Source organism: Phyllostomus discolor, chromosome 8 (genome assembly GCF_004126475.2).
Source record: "Phyllostomus discolor isolate MPI-MPIP mPhyDis1 chromosome 8, mPhyDis1.pri.v3, whole genome shotgun sequence".
Classification (NCBI taxonomy): Eukaryota; Metazoa; Chordata; class Mammalia; order Chiroptera; family Phyllostomidae; genus Phyllostomus; species Phyllostomus discolor.
The window spans coordinates 71,621,125-71,642,963 of record NC_040910.2 but is presented as its reverse complement, the minus strand read 5'-3'; the positions used below and the strand labels follow the sequence as shown (position 1 = coordinate 71,642,963).

The 21,839-nt window shown below is 45.6% G+C and overlaps 2 protein-coding genes across 2 annotated transcripts in view; one reads left to right on the top strand and one right to left on the bottom strand.

Moving 5' to 3' along the window:
* The window catches only part of LOC114515002 (C-type lectin domain family 10 member A-like), a 47,483-nt gene that overhangs the window by 3,035 nt on the left and 22,609 nt on the right, over positions 1–21,839 (bottom strand). The gene's annotated exons all lie outside the window — the stretch shown is intronic.
* LOC114515336 (C-type lectin domain family 10 member A-like) lies at positions 12,625–14,860 on the top strand. The gene is given in 8 exon segments (XM_036033152.1): positions 12,625–13,051; positions 13,641–13,757; positions 14,040–14,135; positions 14,226–14,297; positions 14,409–14,438; positions 14,441–14,464; positions 14,563–14,649; positions 14,739–14,860. Coding segments are annotated over 8 exon segments (570 nt in total). The 5' UTR covers positions 12,625–12,990; the 3' UTR covers positions 14,822–14,860.

Below are 21,839 nucleotides of genomic sequence, written 5' to 3'. Positions count from 1 at the left end.
GTGGCCTAACTTGGCCTTGATGTTGGGAAAAGAGCAGGCTGGAGGGTCAACTTTGGGTTGGGACTGGTATTAATATTCAGGTTGACTCTGTGGTTGAAGCTCTGGGTGGGAGTTAAAGGACAAGTTGGGTAAGTATTAGAGTTAGTGGTGTGACCTGGTTGGGGGAAGAAGATAAAACTGGAATTTGGCTGGAGATGGGGCTGAGTGTGAGTCTCAGTTCGTGACTGAGGTTTGGCTACCAACTTAAAGCCAAATCCAGTCAAGTGAATAGAATCTCCATGTGGTCATTAAATCTCCCAACTGCCTTGTTGTATCTCTTCCTATTCATTCCACTTGAGACCAATGGTCCCCTTCCTGCTTTCTCTGACTCCCTCCCTGTCCCCTTGGTCTCACCTGCATCCCCAGCCCATTACCTGTGCAAAGACTGGAGGCTGTGATGCTTGGTTTTGTTGGGCAGCAATGAGTAGAGTTGGATAAAACAAAATCCAGGAGAGTGGAGTAGAGGAGACCAAGGAAGGAGTCACATGAGTGCCTGGAGTCCTGCTGGTCCCTGTGTCTGAAAGTTCAGGAGTCTATAATCTGGGATCTCCCATGTCCTCAACTTTGGGAAGTAAATAATAATCAGAACACAGGCAGAGACTGCATGCATGAAGATGTTATATATGGGGCCAGCTTTGGTCTCCTCCTCCAGGGTGTGTCTTCTCCCTTTTCATTTCTTTTCAGTTTTCTTGACTTCCTCATTTTTATTTCTCGGAAGATGTGTCTGGATCAGAAGGGATCAGAGGTATAGTCTGTTTGTTCTTCCCTGTCCCACACCCCCTTTCACTTCCTGCATCTGAATTTCCCAGAATTGTTGGTGTCTCCACCATTGCACACCCAGGCCTGCCCTTGTTCAGCCTTGTCCCGAGTCCCTGCCATCTGACCTTCCTCTGGCGCTTCAGCCATCACACTCCTCCTGCTCTGGCCCAGCTCCCCTTGCCCTATCCAAAGGAGAAAAGAGGGGAAGGAGAGCAGGGTTCATGGCCACATTGGGAAGGGAGGAGCTGGGACAGGAACAAAATTTACTGAGCATCAAATTTATGGTGGGGATTGTGCCAGACACATGCTGAAAATTAACCACTTAGTTCCTCCCAGAATCATGGGGGGCACTTTGAATTATTAGCATTATTGGAAAAGTAATTTTGACCTTGTGGATCCCTAACTAGGTCTCGTGGACCTTAAAGAGGTCAAGGTCACAGAATGAGAGCCTTGGTATAAAATAACTAATATTTTATAATGACCTTTACTCAGGCATGTTGACAAATTATTTTGTTAGTTCTAGAAATTTTGCTTAAATACTAGTTTCTTGCATTTAAAGGTGTCATTATAGAACCAAAGATCAGAGAAAATTATGTCAAAACATTTTATTGCATGTTTTCCTGCATGTATATATTCCAACTTGCTCATTTTATTTTTAAAGTAAGTTAAAATGTATTTAACTTATTAATTAGGAAGTCAATAGCACAGTAGAGCTAATAAAGGGGAATATATCATAAACAGGAATATTGTTAGAAGTAGAAAAAAGATCACTAGAATACCACTCCTAAACTAGATGCAAAACTTTCTTACTTACTCTACTGGGCAATAAGCCTGTAATTTGGGGGTAATCTTTTCTACCAAATGGAAATCATTTGCATTGCTATTGGACAAGAATAATTTGCCTTGCTCTTAGCTTTATTACAGAGTTTTAACATATGCTAATCAATATTACATGTAAGTTAAACAAAAGTATATTTCCCGGGATTGTGACTTTCGGTAAGATGGAGGAATAGGTGGACGCATACCTCCTCGTACAACCAAGACTAGAAAAACAATAATTTACAACAATAATTTACAATCAGAATAACACCCAGATCCGGCAGAGGATTTATCTGAATGGAAGTCAGGCAGCCAAGAAGTTGAAGTAGACGCGTTCATCCGGACTGGTAGGAGAGACAAGCCGGGCAGGCGCAGGGCAGGCTAGGGTTGGCGGCTCGCGGAGGTCGGGGAAAGTTTGGCTCGAAATCCGCTCGACAGCCATCGGGGCGCAAGAACGCAGCGGTGATCCCTGAGTACGCAAGCTGCTGCTGGCAGACCCAGAGGGGTAGCGATTGTGGACCAGGGCAGAACTCGCAGCCCAGAAGCCCAGACAAGGTTCTGAGTCCAGGAGAACGGAACTATCGCCATTGTTTTCTCCCGTCCCACTCCCACTCCCGCCCCGCCCTCACATATAACGTTACAATCTAGTGACTGGGGTGCCCAGCCCCGGTGAACACCTAAGGCTCCGCCCCTCACCGTAACAAGAGCAACCAGACCGGAAAAAGAAAAAAAAAAAAAAAAAGGAGAGACAGGGGAAAAATATGTTTTCAACAGAGCAGATCAGTCCCCCAGGGCTCATCCTTTTGAGCGACCAAGAAATAGCCAATCTATCAGATCCACAGTTCAAAACACTGGTGATCAGAAAGCTCACAGAACTGATTGATTTTGGGCGCAATTTAGATGAAAGGATGCAGGTTACCATAAAAGAGATGCAGGAAGATATGCGGAGGAAAGGCAATAGTGAAGTGGAGGAAACTGTGTCTCAAAACAATACAGTGGACCAGAAGGAAGATAGAATCAACCAAGCAGGAAAGCATGATGAAATAAGAATTCAAAAAATTGCGGAAAAGATTAAGAGCATCCAAGACATCTTTAAAAGTTCCAATATCCGAATTATAGGGGTACCAGAATCGGAAGGGGAAAAGCAACAAATTGAGCACGTATTTGAACAAATAATAAAGGAGAACTTCCCCAATCTGGCAAAGGGAACAGTCTTCCAAGAAATCCAAGAAGCTCAGAGAGCCCCAAAGAAGTTGGACCCAAGAAGAAACACACCAAGGCACATCATAATTACATTAGCCAAGGTAAAAACGAAGGAGAGAATCCTAGAAGCAGCAAGAGATAAGGAGACAGTCACCTACAAAGGAGTTCCCATCAGACTGTCAGCTGATTTCTCAAAAGAGACCTTACAGGCAAGAAGGGGGTGGAAAGAAATATTCCAAGTCATGAAAGACAAGGACCTACATCCCAGATTGCTCTATCCAGCAAAGCTCTCATTTAGAATGGAAGGGCAGATAAAGTGCTTCTCAGATAAGGTCAAGTTAAAGGAGTTCATCATCACCAAGCCCCTATTTTATGAAATGCTAAAGGGACTTATCTAAGAAAAGAAGATAAAGAAAAGACATGTATAGTAAAAGGGCAGCAAACTCACAAATATTAACAACCACACCTAAAGCAAAACCAAAAGAAACTAAGTAAACAACTAGAACAGGAACAGAACCACAGAAATGGAGGGCACATGGAGGGTTAGCATCAGGGGGATGGGAGGAGGAGAGAGGGTGAAAAGGTATAGAGAATAAGTAGCATAGAATGTAGGTTGAAAATAGATAGGGGGAGGGCAAGAATAGTACGGGAAATGTAGAAAATAAAGAACTCATAAGTATGACACATGGACATGAACTAAAGGGGGGAAATGTGGGTGGGAGGGGGTACAGGGGGGAGGGGAGAGAAGGGGGGAAATGGGACATCTGTAATAGCATAATCAATAAAATATATTTTTAAAAAAGTATATTTCCCCTAAAGAGTTAGATGATTCTTGAGTGTGTCTCTTAGATAATTGTACAATATAGACATTCATTCTGTATTTTGCCTAGCTTTAAGTTTTGGACACTTTTTCTAAAAGCCTCCTTGTGATCATAAATAATCTCAAAACAATTTCCTTGATCACTAAAAAAAGGCTGACCCGTCCTGATTCATTTTAAATAGGTGAACATGAAGTAGCAATGAACGTAATGAACCTTCTGTGGCGTGGCCAGCAAATCTAGAGCCATGTGATGCTAGACTGCCAAAGTCTAGGAAAATTGTGTCTGATAACAATTATAAAACTTCACTAAGATGTGATACAATTGTAAATAAGGCTCAAGATGAATGATCTTTACTGAAACAATTCAACACATTCACTGGTACCTAAGATTCAGGTATTTACTTATCAAATGCTTTGTAAAGAAAAATTCTGTTAACAAAGATAATGAGAAACAATTTGCCTTCACAGGAAAGCACAGCAGTGCACACTCCTTGTCTTGCCTATGTCAAAGCTACTGTTCTCTATCACAATAGATGGGCTATGTCAGCTCTATGCCGACTCCACTGTTCTTTATCATGATATAGTCTGGAGGGCATCTGGGACTTGTATCACCTTGCTGTTGTACAAAATACATGGTACAATTGTATATTAATAACATTATACTAATTTCACCAGACCAGAAGGAGAGAGTGAGCAAGCACCCTTGATGTCTGTCAGATACACGCATGCTGGAGCAGCGCCATGAACTCTGATGACACTCAGTGGTCTTGGGTCTGTTAGACTGACCTTCAAATATTAGGATCAAGTTGCCACACTTGCACTGCCCCTCATGAGGAAAGAGGCAAGACTCTTTGAATGTCTTTGAATTTTTGAGAAAATATGTAGCACATGTGGGTTTGTTGTTGTGAGCCAGTAACTGAATAGCCTGTAAGCTACAGGGTTACAATAGGTCTAAAGCAAGAAAAGGCCTTGTACCAGACCCAGACTGAAGGTAAGATTTTCTATGATTTAGACCTTACAACCAAGCAGACCCAATAGTATTAGAACTTTCTAAGGTTAAGTAAGGGTATTACATAGAGCCTCTGGCAAATAGCAGTGTGGGAATCACAGTGTAAACCCCTAGGATTTTGGAATAAAATGGTGCCCTCTTTTGTTTAGCACCATTTTCTATTGAAAAAGCAGCTCCTGGGTTGCTCCTAGGGCTTGAGGTTCAATACATAATTAACTAAAATTTAAGTGACTAAGCAACCTAAAATCTCCTTCACAATCTGGGTTTTATTTGAAAATCAAAACAATGCATTAAATGTGGGTTGCAATAAATTATTTAAAAAAATGTTTCCTACATACAAGATGAGTCCAGAGGACACTATTGCACTGGTAGGTGGTGACATTTCCATTGTACCTGTTCCTGATGCTTTGCTGCAGCTTCTTCAGTTCACCCCTAGGACCTCATGGGCAGTTCCATATGATCAGCTAACAAAAGAGTTAAAAACCATAGTCCTGGTTTGAGATGGCTTTTCAAGCTGTGCTAGCAACTACGCACAAGTGTCTGGCTGCTGCAGTACAGCCTTATATAGGGGATGCCTCGAAAGGCAATGGTGAAGGGAATTCTCCAAAGGCAGATCTTTGGGCAGTGTATTTGGTTGTCTATTTTAGGTGGAAGGAGTTATGGCCTGAAATATGGATCCATACTGATTTATGGGTAGTGCTTTAATGAGTTCACTAGCTGGTCAGGGCCTCAGGAAGAACAAGATTGGGAAAGTTTTGAGTGTTCTGGAGAGAAAAGATGTAAGGCTGCATATTTCAAAACAGGCATAGAGGATGAAGATATTGACAGAAGATATCCTCTGTCAATGCCTATCAAAAGACAGCCATGGATGAAGTGGCTCTGGGTAACCAGTGGGTCACATGACCTATTTGGGAATGCCAGTCAAATCTACCTGGTGTTGAGCTGACTTTTTAACTCATGTAAAAAGTTACCATGAGTTACTAGGGATAGAGGCTATACATTATTACCTCAACAACATGACTGTTGCTGCTGCTGAGTGCCCAGCCTGCCCAAAGCAGAGGTTGACACTGAGCCCGATATGGTACCATTTACCTTATGACAGGCTAACTGTTGTACAGTGGACCCCTCGCATCATGAAGGGAGCAGCAATGAGCCCTCAGAGGAATAAGCACATATTCTGAATATGGATATTACTTCCTTCCCTACAATGCTTCTGCCAGCACCTCCACTCATGGACATATATGCAGCATGTTATCCCTCACGCTATCACCCCCAGCTATGGGACTCTGTTCATGATGAAGGAAGTGAGCAATGGACAGATCCCATGGTACATCCAGGAGTCTGGCGCTCAGATGGATAGCTTTACCAGGTAGTGGGTCAGTTGTGTAAACATTCAGCTACGGCACCTGCTAGGAAATAATACCCTAACAGATTGGGGTGCTTTTCTACAGAATATGGAATATGCCTTAGACAACAGGTGGCAAACACAAGGCCCGTGGGCTGAATCTGGCCCTCCATCTTGTTTTATCTGGCTTGGCACTTTGTTTCTACCCGGCGGCAACAGTGCCAAGCTCCTTACCCCTAGTTAAGGAGTAGTTACATTTATATAGTCCTAAAATTACATTCCACCCTTTGAAGGCAACCATCAGGCTGATGTGGCCCTCGGTGAAAATTAGTTTGATACCCCTGCCGTACACAATATTGATGCTATATCTCCTGGAGACAATGCAAAGTCTGGGGTCCAAGGCTGAAGGTGGGAGTGTTTCCTCTCACTAATCTACTTACGGATTTTTTGCTTCCTGTCGTCTTGAAATCTCAGGTTCAGTTAGTTTGGGGACCATAGTGCCCAAGAAAAGAGTATTTCCATGAGCACATAGTCATTGTTCCATAAAATTGATATCTGAGAATAATTCCTGTTCATTTAAGCTCCTTTTGCCACTGAACCAACAGCAGGCAGAGGAGACAGTTCTTCTGGACAAAGAGGTTGATCCCAATGACCAAGGTGAAAATGGGGACTTGTTACATTCTGGGGCAAGGAGGATTATATCTGAAACCCAGAGGAGTTACTGGAGTGGCTTCAGTACTTCTATGACCAGAAATAATGGTCAGTGGCAAATAGTGGCAACCCAGGCAAGATAGGAACTGGTGAGGGCTTATGCTGAGGGAGGATGAAAGTTCGGTCAGTCCACCAAGTGAAAAACAACCCTGCTAAACTGAGCTTCTAGCAGAGGACAAAGGGACCATGGAAAGTGGGTGGAGGAAAGAAACTATGTATACCATTTCATGCCTCACACCCAGCTACTGAAACAGACAATAGAACTGTAGTTCGTGTTAATTAAATCCCCCTGCCCCCCTGCTAACCCATAGGAAGTGTACTTGTCAAGACTAGCATTACATTAAGATTCCAGCTGAGAGTGTGACTGATTAATCAGCATTGCTTAATGACACATAAACTATGTATGTTTTTACCCCTGTGTTTGAGGGCATGAATTTCTTCAGCCAAGTGAAGAACAAGAACAAATGCTGAGTGGTGAAAACAGGGAACTGTGCTGGTTGTTCTTTGGGTGTCTCTCCAGAGCTCTCTCCATCTCTTCTGCCCCACTATGCTCCAGGGCACTGATCACTATGGACTGCATCATGACGACCCCTTTGCCACAGGACCTCCTTCTGGGGTGCTTCCAGTGGAAGGCGGGCACTGGTAGGAGCTCAGAGGGCAGGAAAAGGGAACCGCTATGTACTGGTTCTCTTGCTCTTGTCTAGTTGTCATGGCTCTGGTGGAACTGCATTTAATGCTCCTTCCAGGTGGCCCTCCTCCATGCTCCAGGGCTCCTCACAGCTCCAGTACCACGGCCCTTCCTCCTCTGCCTTCCCCCTAGGCATGGTAGCAGTATTGCTGCGTCCAGTCACGGGAGGCTTCCCCCACCTGTGGTGGGCGTTCACATTCTATAAATGTCCCTTCATTAAACTCTTTTCAGTTAAATTTCTCTGTACTGCCATCTGTATCTTGCTGGGACTGACTAAACCTTTTTGAAGAAATTATCATTGTTCACCAAAGAATCCAGGTGGGAGGGAGAATAAACCTCCATTCAATAAACCTCCATCCAGCCAGTCAACAGGCTGTTCAGACATGACATGCCCAGTACAAGGCTTATGTCCCCATCCCACCCACAGAACCAGCTTGTCTCACAATCTTCCTCATCTCAGTGAACCAGGACTCCATCCTTCTCGTTTCTCAAGAGCCCAACCTGACATTATCCTTGACTCTGTCATTCTCTCAAACCCTTCATTCAGTCCATCAGCAAGTCCTGGCAGTGTTACCTTGAAAACACGTCCAGAATGTGAACCTTTTCCCCAACCCACCTTCATGACCCTGGCCAAGCCATCACGGCTCCTCACCTGGAATATTGCAATGGCCCCGCCTGGATGCTGTCATCCCTGCCACCCTTCCTACGAGTCACACACAACCCAGCAAGCAGAGTGATCCTGTTACAGGTCCTGTGAGCTCCTCGTGTGAGTCCTGTGTCAAAGCTTTCTGTAACTTCCTGTTGGCCTGAGATTAGAAGCTAGTCCTTTCCAGTGGCCCTCAATGCCCAGTTACTTTACACCCCTGGACCCTCCCACCCATCTGCTGCTCCCTTCCCCTGCTCAGTCCACTCTGGCCACACCAGCCTCCTTGCCATTCCCTGAACACAACAGTCATTTCCTGCCCAAGAGAGAACAGATAAGACACTGTACAGATGCTAAAATTACTGGAATATGTCTTTATTTCTGATATGAAAGGAAGTTTATGCAATATTGTTTATTTTAAAAAGTCAAGGTGCAGGCTTGACTTCTTTGGCTCAGTTGTTTGGTTGTCATCCTACACAGTGAAATGTCACCAGTTCGATTCCAGGCCAGGGCACATGCCTTGGTTGCAGGTTCAGTCTTTGGTCAGAGGCAACCAATCAACATTTTTCTGTCACATCATTGTTTCTCGCCCTCTCTTTTTCTCTCCTTTCCTTCCCTCTAAAAATAAAATAGGGTCAAGGTGATAGCATAGGTAAACATAGCTTGCCTGCTTGAACAACCACATCAAAATTACAACTAAAACACAGAACTGCCATCATTCAAAGCCATCACTCAAAGCCATCAAAAATCAAGTTAAACATAAGTTTGACAACTATGGAATAAAATAAAACACATCCATCCAGACTGGTAGCAGGACAGGAGAAGTAGAACAGCCTGTCCCACACCCATGTGTGGTGGATAAAAATTTGGAAGGGATATCTCAGGAATGAGGAGTCCCAGCCCCATACCAGACCCCCTGTCCAGGGTGCCAGTGTCAGGAGGATAAGTCCTCATAGCTCCTGGCTGCAAAAACCAGCAGGATTGAGTTGGTGGAAGAAATTTCTGGAGTCTCAGGCAGTTCCTCTTAAAGAAACCACACAGACTTATTCATACTCACTCTCTCTGAGCTAGCACTGGGGTAAATGTTTGAAAGACACCAGTGGCATACTGGGAGGAACTAAAGTTTTTGACATCAAGGCAAGACCTGGGGCACAACTTTCATGAGACAGAAAGATGGGCAGGGGCGATATTCCCTTTTCTGAACCCTCCCCTGATGGAAACAAAGAACTGAAAAATGGTTGCATATCTGAGACTCCATAACCTGGCTAACACTGTTTGTCCTACCCTGGAGATCCCAAGAGACTCAGTCACACCCACCATGTAGGCGCACTCAAGCTAGTTTCCCATATGAATAACTGATCTTGGCTCAAGCTTCACAACTTCCTAAATTCTTTCAAACAAGCAACAGCACACCTCAGATAGCCCCCAGCTTCCCACACCTCTTACAAAGTGGCCCCCAGCCTAGCACTTGCAGCAGCCAGCCTAGATTCACAGCTTGGCTTTGCCTGGGAATCTCCAAGCCCAGCACAAGTAGCAGCCTTCTCAGATTGTTTTATAGCTCAGGCAGGTTGGCCCCCTGCAAAACACAGGTGGGGACTGACCTTGGCCTGTACCACCCAGAAAACTCCAGAGCTTGCACACACAGTGGACAGCTACAGACCACTTCAGAGCACCACCACCACCATGCCCCTGCACAGCTGATTCTCCACAGAGGGAAGAGATTCATGGTCAGTGGTCACAGCCAGTTCTGCAGCTGACTGGCCTGAATAAATACCTCACATTGACCAGTCAACATCTAACCAATGCTCAACTACAAGAAGAGAGTATACTCAGCCCACACGAAGGACACACTTCAAGTACCTAGGTGTGATAGGGAGGTTGTGCCACTGGACCTTACAGGACACAAACTACATTAGGCCACCACTGCCAAGACAGGCATCTTAACAATACTGCCTAATACATAGAAACAAACACAGGGAGGCTGCCAAAATTAGGAGACAAACAAACATGACCCAAATGAAAGAATAGATGAAACTCCAGAAAAAGAATAAACAAATGAGAGATAAGCAATCTATCAGATGCAGAGTTCAAAGCACTGGTTTAAAGGTTGCTCAAGGAAACTTAGTGAGGACATCAGCAGCATAAAAAAGATCCAGTCAGAAACTAAGGATTCACTAATTGAAAAAAAGAACAATTTACAGGGAAAAACAACAGTGCAGTGCATGAAACTGAGAATCAAATCAATGATTTGGAACATAAGGAAGCAAAAAACAACTGATCAGAACAACAAGAGAAGAAAAGAATCCAAAAAAGCAAAGAAAGTGTAAGGAGCCTCTGAGACAATTCAAGCATCCTGACATTTTCATCACCCAGCACAATGTTATCGGGGCAGTGCCTCTTTTGTCTGTTCGTCCACATCTTAAGTCTGTGTCTTCTGAAGGAGACTGCCTGGCATACTGTAGATGCCCAATAAGTATTTGATGAGTGGATGCTTAAATGCATGTGTGAGTGAATGGAGAAACATACCCTGTTCTCTGTGGGACTGACTCAGCAACTCACATGGTTGATTATGCCCCAATTAACATGGGAGTACAAGGCAGTACTGTGGGAGGGAGGCACAGGGATGAGCTACCCAGACCCTCCTCTCCAGGAAGATGTGGTGTCCAGTGAGGGGAGTGTGGCCTGTGCTCACAACCCTCTCCCATTAGGTTATACCCATGCTGGGGTGACCTTCATCTGGTGACTGGGCAACATGGGTATTAAAGCCCAGCACAGGACAGCTGTGACAGGCACTGCTGTTGGAATCCCAGAACCCCCTGCTGGATTGGCTGAAGTCTGTGGGGTCTTCACAGCTATCAAACTTTTCACTCTGCCTTTTCTCCCTTCTTTTCATAGGTGCAGATCCCTAATAAATAGCTTATACCCCAATGTCAGACAAATACTAATGAGAATACCAAATAAAAGCAGAACAAGAAAATAATGTCCATCAATAATGAAATCTTAGTAAACAAGTTATGGTGAATATTATGAAACGAAATGAAGATGAGACAGGGATAAAGGGTATTATATGAACTGATGCCAAGAAATGGTCCTGGTACATTGTTAATTGAATTAAAAAGCAGATAGCACAACACAATCCCATTTACATAGAAAATGTAATCTAAAATTGATCTGCTTCCTTCTCTACCTTTAAGACACTAAAGTTCCTTTGTGTTGGCAAGATAGTGTGTATGAGAGATCTACAGAGTTTCCAGGATGCAAGTGAGCCCCTTTCATGAAGACAGCGCAAGTGCAGAGAGCCCAGACCAGGGTGTCAGGTGGAACCAGGCATGAAGTCTGGCTCTTTTCCTCACCAGATGAGAGATCTAGAGCAGGTCATGCAATGGCTCTGAGTCTCAGTCCATCATCGAAAATGTCTCCTGTGGTTCTTGTGAGAACTGAATGGTTAATGTACAGCAAGTGCCTGGCAAAATCCTGGTCATAGATGTGGTATACAATAAAAGTTTGTTCCTGTTCCCAGCTCCTACTGTCCCCCTCTGACTAGGAATCCTCATCTCCCTCACCTTATCCTTTCTTCTAGGTATTGAGGTGAGCTAGACCAAAGCTAGGGAAAGTTGTTGCCTGAGGCCCCAGGGGACACTCAGATGCCAGGGGACTCAGGTTATGATCAAGCAAGAGCAGAGAAAAAGGCTCCCCTGGACCTGGGTGTGCAGTGGTGGAGACACCATTAATTCTGGGAAATCCTGATGCAGGAAGTGAAAGTATTGTGGGGAAGAGAAGAAAGAACAGACCGCACCTGTGGACACTTTTGGAAAACTCCCCCCACCAAAATGGTAACAATGAGGAAGTCAAGACAGCTCAACAGAAGCTGAAAGCGACCAGACACACCTGGAGGAGGAGATCAAAGCTGGCCCCATATATAACATCTTCACACACACAGTCCCTGCCTGTGTTCTAATTATTATTTACTGCTCAATGTCGAGGACACGGGAGATCCTAGATTATAGACTCCTGAGCTTTCAGACACAGAGACCAGCAGGACTCCAGGCACTCACGTGACTCCTCCCTCGGTCTCCTCTACTCCACTCTCCAGGATTTCATTTTATACAACTCTACTCATTGCTGCCCAACAAAACCAAGCATCACAGCCTCCAGACTTTGCCAGGTAATGGGCTGGATGCAGGTGAGACCAAGGGGACAGGGAGGGAGTCAGAGGAAGCAGGAAGAGGGGACTGTGGGTCTCAAGTGGGACAAATAGGAAAAGATATATAAAGGCAGCTGGGAGATTTAATGACCAAGTGGAATTTCAATTCACTAACTGGTTGTGGATTGAAGTATGGCAGCCAAACCTTAGTCACAAACTGAGGTTCACACTCAGCCCCATCCCCAGCCCTATCTTCCCTCTGCCTAGCCACACCTGTAGCTCTAACATTAAACCAGGTTTGTGCTTTAACCCCCAATGAGAGCTTCAACCCTAGAGTCAACTTGAAACTTAACACCAGCCCCACCCCAAGGTGACCCTCAAGTCTCTCCTATTCCAACTTCAGGGCCAAGCTTAGGGCATATTCTATCCATGGCATCAACATGAATATTGACCCCGGTCATAGGAGGAAATGCAACCTTCACTGAAGCCCCAATGGTAGACCCATCCTAGTAATACATTTAGCTCCAACTTTCCTCCACTTTCAATCCAACACTCGATCATACCCCAGCCCAAACACCACCCCTTACCCTACTTCTGACCTCAGTTGAAAACCCAGGCCCAATTCCATTCCTAGTCCTACTCCCTGGCTCATCCTCAACCTGAGCTTCTTCTTTTACCTCAACTCCAGCACTGACCTCAGCTCCCATCTTGTCCCAGTCTCCTCAGTCTCCCACTACTCAGCTCCAGCCTGGTCTCTGGCCCTGCTTCCATTTCAGCTTTGACAGTCTTGCAGGGGGTACAACCAAGTCAATGAAGTATGAAGACCTCCAGTCCTTGGAGAGTGAGAAGAATACCCACAGGATTAGAAATGGTAAGAAGGAGAAAAGTGTCTCCCAAAATACCCTCATAATATGATTAGAAGGACCCGCTGTCATAGCACATCTGCACAGCATGTGCACTGCTGGGGTTCCACTCAGAGGGGTCAGGATTCCCACAAGAAGAAGATACAAGATCGTCAAAAAGACAGGACCAGGGAGGATCATAGTAGTCCTGGTGGCCCATTCTCTGGTTCAGGGCTGAGCGTTTGCACTTGGGGAGTGAATAGTCGTGCTTGGAAAGGAAACATTTGTTAACTGAAAATACAGATAAGCATGAGCCTGCTGAGGGCCTGGCTGCCCCAACTCTCTGTGTCTGCCTGCCCCCCACCAGCCCTGATAATAAGGCCTTACATACCACCATCAGGTGCCATGAGGTGGGTGAGGGCCCATGTGACTGAGGACTGTGCTGGTCCATGAGTGGTCAGAGACCTGGGCATCCCCTGCACCACAGCCTCCCCCAGCTTTCCCTGCACCCTTCCTCCCTGACAGGTCCCTGTGGCCTCTCCTCCTCCCCTGTCTCTCTCCTGTCCTGGTTCCCCTTGTCCTGAGTTCCTCTTGTCCTGAGTTCCTCTCCTCTTGCAGGGCTGCCTGTGTCCCAGGTCTTCCTACAGCATCTCTGCTCTGGACCCCACCTCTTCCTGCTCTTCCTGGGCCTCAGCCTCCTCCTGCTGGTCAGCATCTGTGTGGTTGGATCCAAAGGTGAGGGTCACAGGGGGAGCAGTAATGGGGGCAATAGTGGGTGGGGTTCAGTGATGTGAGCACTAATGATGATCATGGTGGATAATGGGTGATGTAGTCAAATTACCTAACCTCTCTCAGCCCTACTTTCCTCATCAGCAAGCTTGGACAACAGTGCCTGTCCCTTTGGGATGAGTGGCAGTGAGGACCCAATGAGACAATGCATGTCAAGTGCCCCACTTGGTGCCAGCACAGGAAGCACCTGATGACCCTTAGCACTCAGTGTGCTGTCTGTCTGATCAGGTTCCAAGATTCAGAGGGACCTGGAGACTCTGAGAGCAACTTACAGCAACTTCACTTCAAACACTGAGGCAGAGGTCCAGGCACTGCATGTCCAGGGTGAGCGTGGCTGGAAGGGGCTCTGGACTGGGATGAGGGGGTGGAGGGGGGGGAGCTGAATACTGAGCACTGAGTCCCCATGTCCTCCAGGTGGCTGCTTGCAAGAAACAATAACATCTCTGAAAGCAGTGGTAGAAAACCAGGGGCAGCAGCTGCAAGCAGGTGAGAGATGGACCAGGAATGTGTGTGCCAGGGTGGGGCAGGGCAGGGTGGGGCTCTCAGGACACAGGTGGGGTGGGAGCAGCCTGGGGTGCTGACTGCCCTCCCCTCCAGCCCGCAGCTTGAATGACAAGGCGTTGTCTCTGAAGAGCAGCAGGAACTCAAAGCAGGTCAGGCCCCTCCACTGGGCCTCATGTGGTGGGAGGACAGTTAGGATGCAGGGCTGAGCCCCCTGGACTGTCCCGCTGTCCTTCTGTGTGTGTCCCAGGCTATTCTGATATGGTTGTGCAAGTCCAGGAACTGGCCAGAGACCTGAACTCCCTAAGTTGCCAGATGGCTGTGCTCAAGAGCAATGGTGAGTGGAGTGCAGGGAGTGCCTAGCCCCATCTCCTGCCCTTGTTTCACTGGGCAGCATCTCAGACCCTCCCCACACCCACCCTTCAGGCTCCCAGAAGACCTGCTGCCCCGTTAACTGGCTGGAGCATGAAGGCAGCTGCTACTGGTTCTCCAGTACTGGGACGCCCTAGCCTGAAGCTGAGAATTACTGCCAGATGGCAAATGCACACCTTGTGGTGGTCAGCTCCTTGGAGAAGCAGGTGAAGCCTGGGAGAGCTTGTTCGGGAAGCTGGTTGTTATACAGAAAGAAGAGCCACCACCCGCCTCTTTTCTCTCTAGAAATTTCTCCAACAACACACATCCTCTGTGGACACCTGGATTGGCCTCACTGACCAAGATGGTTCCTGGAGAAGGGCTTCCAGTGAGTATGTGTGCTCCATCCTCTGTGCCTCTCCCTGGGTCCTGCTGTCTCTGCTCAGCAGGTTCAGGGGCAAAATGGGCTCCTTGGATTGGCTGGGGGTCTGGCATCCTGGGCTCACATCTGTTTGGTGTCCTTAGGTTCTGGAGTCCACAACAGCCAGACAATTGGAATGGACATGATCTCGGGGGAGGTGAGGACTGTGCCCACTTCATGGATTCTGGCCAATGGGACGATAACGTGTACACGAGGCCCTTCCACTGGGTCTGGGAGAAAAAGCTGGGCAGGGCCCGCTAGAAGCCTCCTCTCCCCTAATTTATAATATTTCCTGAATGCCTTCACCCGCTAAGGAAAGCTAGATTGGCAATTCTCCTTTCTGGGTGTCCTGCATCTTCTCATGGATTTCCATTCAGGATTTTAAGGGACAGTGAGAGGATGGTGCCTGAGGAATGTAGAATGATGTCTGGTGGGGTGGGTAGATTGAAACGATGCTACTTTCTGCAGTCTGGAGGTTATGAGTGTCCATTTTATTTTTAGAGTAAAAAGAAGAGAAATATATGAAACATTCTGAGTTGTCTGGTGTATTGGGGGTTAAGAAGAGGAGTGTGCTTGTTGGCACTGTGAAGTAGTGGGTATGCACTGGGGCATCGGGAGAACTGCATGGGCTTTGGGCCATATGGCAGATTTGTTATTTACAAGGGTGTGATTTCAGTCAAGTTGCTCTGTCTCAGCTGGAAAACAGTGTTGTTACTGGGACCGTCCTCCTTCCAGCAACAGCCCAGGATGAGAACCACCCCTATGGGCTGAGTGCTTCCAAAGCTTCAGATGAAACTCCTTGGTGTCTGTTGCATGCATTACAGTGAATAGAAGCAGCATCCACAAGCAACAAATACAATGAATCAAAGCTGAGCCTCAAGCAAGAGTCACCAAACACACGAGGAAGAGCAGTTCATGGAAGAGAAAACCCCAGGTAAATAGAATCTGCAACCCAGGATAGGAGTTAACAGCACAAACAGACCAAGACTTAAAGACATTTATGGGTTGATATATATTTTTTAAAAAGACAATTGAGCCCTGGCTGGCGTAGCTCAGTGGATTGAGCGCGGGCTGGGGACCAAAGTGTCCCAGGTTCGATTCCCAGCCAGGGTACATGCCTGGGTTGCGGGCCATGACCCCCCAGCACCCGCACATTGATGTTTCTCTCTCTCTCTATCTATCTCCCTCCCTTCCCTCTCTAAAAAAAATAAGTAAATAAAATCTTTAAAAAAAAAAGAGACAATTGGCCACCAGTAAGTCTCCAACTAGTTCTAAAAAGGAGGAATGCTCTGAATGCAATGAAACACAGTTAGACATGAACACAAAAGTAAAGCCAAAAAGGATCTACAACATCTACTTTCCTCACCATCTTTCTCGATCACGTTAAGAGAAAAGGAAAGGCAGCGCAATCAACTAGACACGAAGGAGGAGAGCACCGCACAGTGAAGTCGTGGGATGTTCTGAAGCGGCTCCCTGGAGGAGATGTGCAAGCCGCTCCGGCATTTTTAAAAACAAAACAGCAGAATTGAGATAAGCTAAGTTTTAACTCAGGAAACTTGAAAAGGAATAACAAAATAAATCCCCACAATAGAAGGAAGGATCTTTCTATAAAGCAGAAATTAATATAAATATAAAAATCTAAATATGACCAATAAAAGAAAAGTCTATTTTTTGAAAAGGTGAATGTAATGAACAAATATGAAGGAGAGAAAGGAAACACAGACACTGGGCGTCAGAAAGGAGCAGGTTAGAGAAGCACAGGACCGAGGGTGCGGTCATGTCCCACTTCCGGATCTGAAGCAGCAGGGTAAAGACAGTGTTTCCCACCGTTGATGTACTTTTAGGTTAATCCCCTAGAAACAGAACTTTTACGTTCCAAACTAATTAAGGGAGAAAAGTGAAAAAGAGTTCATTTAAAGGGAGGCAGGAGAAGATAGAAAAGAAATAAAACTGGTAGATATGGAAAGGCACAATGTAAACGGTTTGTGCTGAGTCTAAATATGTTGCTGATTATATTAAATGCAAAAGACTAAATTATCTTGTCAAGCGATAAGAACCTCCAGTCAGAATAAGAAATAAAGTTTAGTCTATGCCCAAGAGACACATCTAAAACAGAGTTTAAAAGCAAAATCAAGAAAAGAATATGTTAGGCAAATTCCAGCCAAAATGATTATCATATGAAGTACAGTTTATAACAAAAAGTGTTATCAAAGATAAAGAATGTCACTTCCTAATGACAAAAGGCCTAACTCAACAGGAAGATACACAAGTATGAAATATATGTGCATGGAATAACATGGCCCAAAGTATATTAAACAAAAATGTTGGAAATACAAAAACAAATAGTTCTATAATTATAGTAGGAGATTATAATACATCTCTCTACTAATTGATAGATTGAGCTGACAAAACAATCACCAAGGAAACAGATGTTTTGAACTCCAGGCTGTACTATTATGATCCAATGGACATATTTAATACACTGCACTCATTACTACGAAGTGTGCATTCTTTTCAAGTACACTGGGACTTTTCTTACAAACTGAACAGATACTGAGGCCCCAGGGGAAGCTCAGATGTCAGGGACTTGGGTGATAACTGAGCAAGAGCAGAGAAAAAGGCTTCTCTGGACCTACCTGGGTGTGCAATGATGGAGACAGGAACAATTCTGGGAAATTCTGATGCAGGGAGTGAAAGGGGGTGTGGGGCAGAGGAGAGGCAACAGACTGCACCTGCAGACCTTCTGGGAAAACTCCCCTCTACCAAATGGCAACAATGAGGAAGTAAGGGGAGGCCAAAAGCAGCAGCGAGGACAGGGACACACCCTGGAGGAGAGGCAAGTTTGACCACATAACCACTGCCACCTACATAGTTCTCTGCCTGTGTCCAACCCCATTAATTCTCCTTTTATTTCATTTCTCTAAAAAGATTTGTTTTTAGAGAGAGGGGAAGGGAGGGAGAAAGAGTGGGAGAGAAACATTGCTGTGCGGGACAAACATCAATCGGTTGCCTCGTGCATCTGCCCCAACCAGGACCAAATCCACAACCCAGGCATGTGCCCTGATTGGGTACAGAATCAGTGATCGTGGGGCAACGCCCAACCCACTGAGCCACACTGGTCAGGCCTAATTCTCCTTTTAATTTACTGTGTGAATTCTGGGAACAGGATATCTAGGTTAGAGAATTCTGGGTCTCAGAAACTCAGGCATGAAGGACTCTGGCCATTTTTACTGACTCTCCCCCACCTTCTTTTCCTCTACTGCAGGAAATGGGTAGAGGATACAGGTGGGAAAGCAAGGAGGTCAGAGAAAGCAGGTGGGTCAGGAGGCAGGACTTTGAGTTTGAGGTGGCATCTAAAGGGTGAGAGACATTGGGGTAGAGATCAAGAACTGAATTGCTACAGGTTCTATCTCTTCACATACCTCTAGATGAGGTTGGACAGCCCTAACTCCAGGAATGAAATTAGCACCAAATTCTGCATTAGCTCCAGCCTCAAACTTTTATCTCAGTCCCTATCTTAGCCACCACCCTACTCGCAACTTAAACTCCAAACCTCAGCCTCAGATTAAGTCCCCTGATCAGTCCAACCACAGCCCCCAACTTAGCCCAACTCAGCAGTGTGTACCTTGGCAACTCTTTCAGCTCTCTGAGAATCACAGGTTGTTGGAACATTTCAGTAAGATCTGAGGGGAGTCATTCCAGCTGCAGAAATTAGCTCAGAGCTCATCAAGGGGCCAACAGGGCTCATTCATCGATGTATCTGTAGCCAGGGCACTGCCTGGCTCAGCCAACTAACAGCCAAGTGCACAAGGCCCACAAGTCCTCAGAAGGGCTCAGTTCTGCCAAGGGTACCAGATCCGAATGAAAGGAGATTGCTGTCAAATTTTCTCTGCCATCGCCTCCAATAATCTGTGGTTGGTGTTGGGTGAGGATTTGTAAAGAGAAGCAATAATCCTGCATGAGGAAACTTTCTTAGCCTGGAGACCTGAGATGCTATGGTTGCCAAGTGCTGTCAGTTCTTAAAGCTGAGCAGTGTGCAACAGGAACACAGCCTGGAGCCCACAGTCAGGAAGACCTGGGCTGCAGTGCAGTGTGGCCTCTGGCGGTTACTTGGCCTCCCTGAACCTTGGTTTGCCTCACTCAGAAATGGAGTAACACTGGAATACCCACATTTTCTTTTACCTCTGATCTGATCTTTTTCTTCATCTCCTTTCTCTCCTTTAAAATCTGCTCATCCTTCAAATATCAACTTAAAGATCACTACTTCAGGGTAGGCTGCCCTGTCCCCTATAGAATAAGAAATCCCCTCCCCCACCAGTTACAAATCTCTCTGTAACTCTGGATTTCCCTGTTTGGGCTGTCAGCTCTTTGCAATTACCAGTTAAAACGTGTCATGCCTCATGGACAAAGCCCCAGGAGGAAGGGACCATACCTGCCCCTTCACTGAGGTAGTCTCAGCTCCTGGAGTGGAGTGGAGGGTGGAGGAAGGAGGTTCCCCAAGGAGCAGAGATGATATTTCACAGTCACAGGGATCAGACACATAAAGTTAAATTTTACTCAGTTCTCTATAACTGACCCTGGCAATGCTCTGGAGCTCACTATGATTCTATCACACGATGTATGATTTTTACACTTCATGGGTTGGCATTTGGGAAATACTGGTTCACTGTCTTATGCCAATCATTCCAACCGTTGACTTATGAATAACAGTAATTAATCTGACTATATTTCTTTTAAGTGGAGATAGCATTCTGTGAAATAAAAATTCAGCTTACAAGGCTTCTGGTCAAGACAGCAATGTAGGCAGACATGGCTTGCTTCTTTGCACAACCACATCAAAATTACAACATGATTCTAAAAATATAGAACAACCATCACTCAGGAATGTCAGAAATCAAGTTGGATGGAAGTCTGACTACTAGGGAATTGAAGAAACCACACCCATCCAGACTGGTAGGAGGGGCATGGATGCAAAACAGGCTGGTCCCACACCCACGTGGATAAAAATTCAGGAGTGATATCTCAGGAGCGAGGAGTCCCAGACCCACACCAGGCTCCCCAGCCCAGGATTCCAGTGCCAGGAAGATAAGTCCCCACAACTTCTTGCTCCAAAAACCAGCAGGGATTGAGTTGGCAGAGGAGGCTTTTGGACCTAAGCAGTTCCTCTTGGGGAACCCACACACGGGCTCACCTACTCAGACTCGTTCCCTCCGAGTTCCAGCACTAGGGTGGCAGCTTGAAGGGCACCAGGGGTATACAGGGAGAAACTGAAGTGTCTGGCATTGAGGTGAGCAGAAGCCATTGTCCCTTCACTGTGTGAGCCCTCCAACCACAGAGCCAGCAGGATGGTGCCATGTCTGAGACTCCATTAACCTGGCTAACACTGGGTGACCCACCTTGGAGATCCACAGAGGCTCTACCCAACCCAACTCAGAGGCCTACCCAAGCTTTATTTCCATAAGAATTGCTGATCTTGTCTCCTGAATCCTAGGAGACAAGCAAGAGCTGGCTTCAGTGAGCCTTAGCTGTAGCCAGATTAGAGTCACAGCTTGACTTTGCCTGGGAATCTCCAAGTCCAGCACAGGTAGTAGCCATCTCAGATTTCTTTGTAGCTCAGGGAGGGTGCCCTGGGCAAAACAGAGGTGGAGGATGACCTTGGCCTGCACCACCTGGGAAAGCCCAGGGCCTGGGCACCCAGTAGGCAGTTGCAGACCATATCAGAGCACCACCACCCTGCCCCTGCACAGCTGATTCTTCACAGAGGGCCGAGGTTAGTGGTCAGTGGTCACAGTCAGTACTTGCAGCTGACTGACCTGGGTAAATCCATCTTTACAAATCTTTACCCTGGGTAATTTCATTTTTACAAATTAAAACTCGTGCATAAATGACAAATTACAATGACATTATATATTAAGTTTGCAGAAATAAGCAAATACTTCTTTCCTAGAGTCTTTTTTATGGCCTTTCCTGATGAGGAAATTCAGAAGATTCTGTTTTCAGTTTATTATCAGACAGTCACAAAATCACATTGAAATACTAAAGTATTAGTAACAAAGGCAAGGCATAAAAAATATTAAAAGTCTGATTCTAGGTTAGAAAATACACTCTTTGTGAGCATTGTTTTCATAAATTTTCAGTTGCTTGCAGTGTCAAAGCATTAACTGGGAATGTTTTGGGTTTGGGGCTGTAGTAGAATATAATAGTATCACAGTATCTGAGAACAAGGACAATGGACTTTTATGCCTCTGCACTCAAAATGTTTATTTTATCCTTAGTGTTACCCCCTGTAACTAATGACATCAAGGAAGGGAACGTTGACTTATGGCCATAGATATATTTTGTTGCATATGATAAGTGAATTATTATTGAAAAAACTAATGTAGCAGCTTTTTTCTCTAAATTTGTTCTGTGGAGTGAAATGGTGTCTAACCCTCCTGACATAATCTATACGGATATGCACATTAATATTCCTTGTACTCTATAGTTTCATGGGGTGTGTTTTGTTTAGCATGTTTCTTCTAATGGTCTTCTGCAATGTCCTATGGAAACAAGGCCCCTTCAGATGTCAGTAACTCTAAGATAAAGTTGTCCTTAACAAGAACATTCTAGTTGAAACTGGTATAATTTTTCCTGTGTGTACATGGCATGAAAGAATACAATGACTACCATCACAGTTTAGCACTACTGTCTGGGTTTGTGCTAATATGTGAGCTATTTGAGACACCATTCCTTTTGCACCATCTGTCCATTTTAAC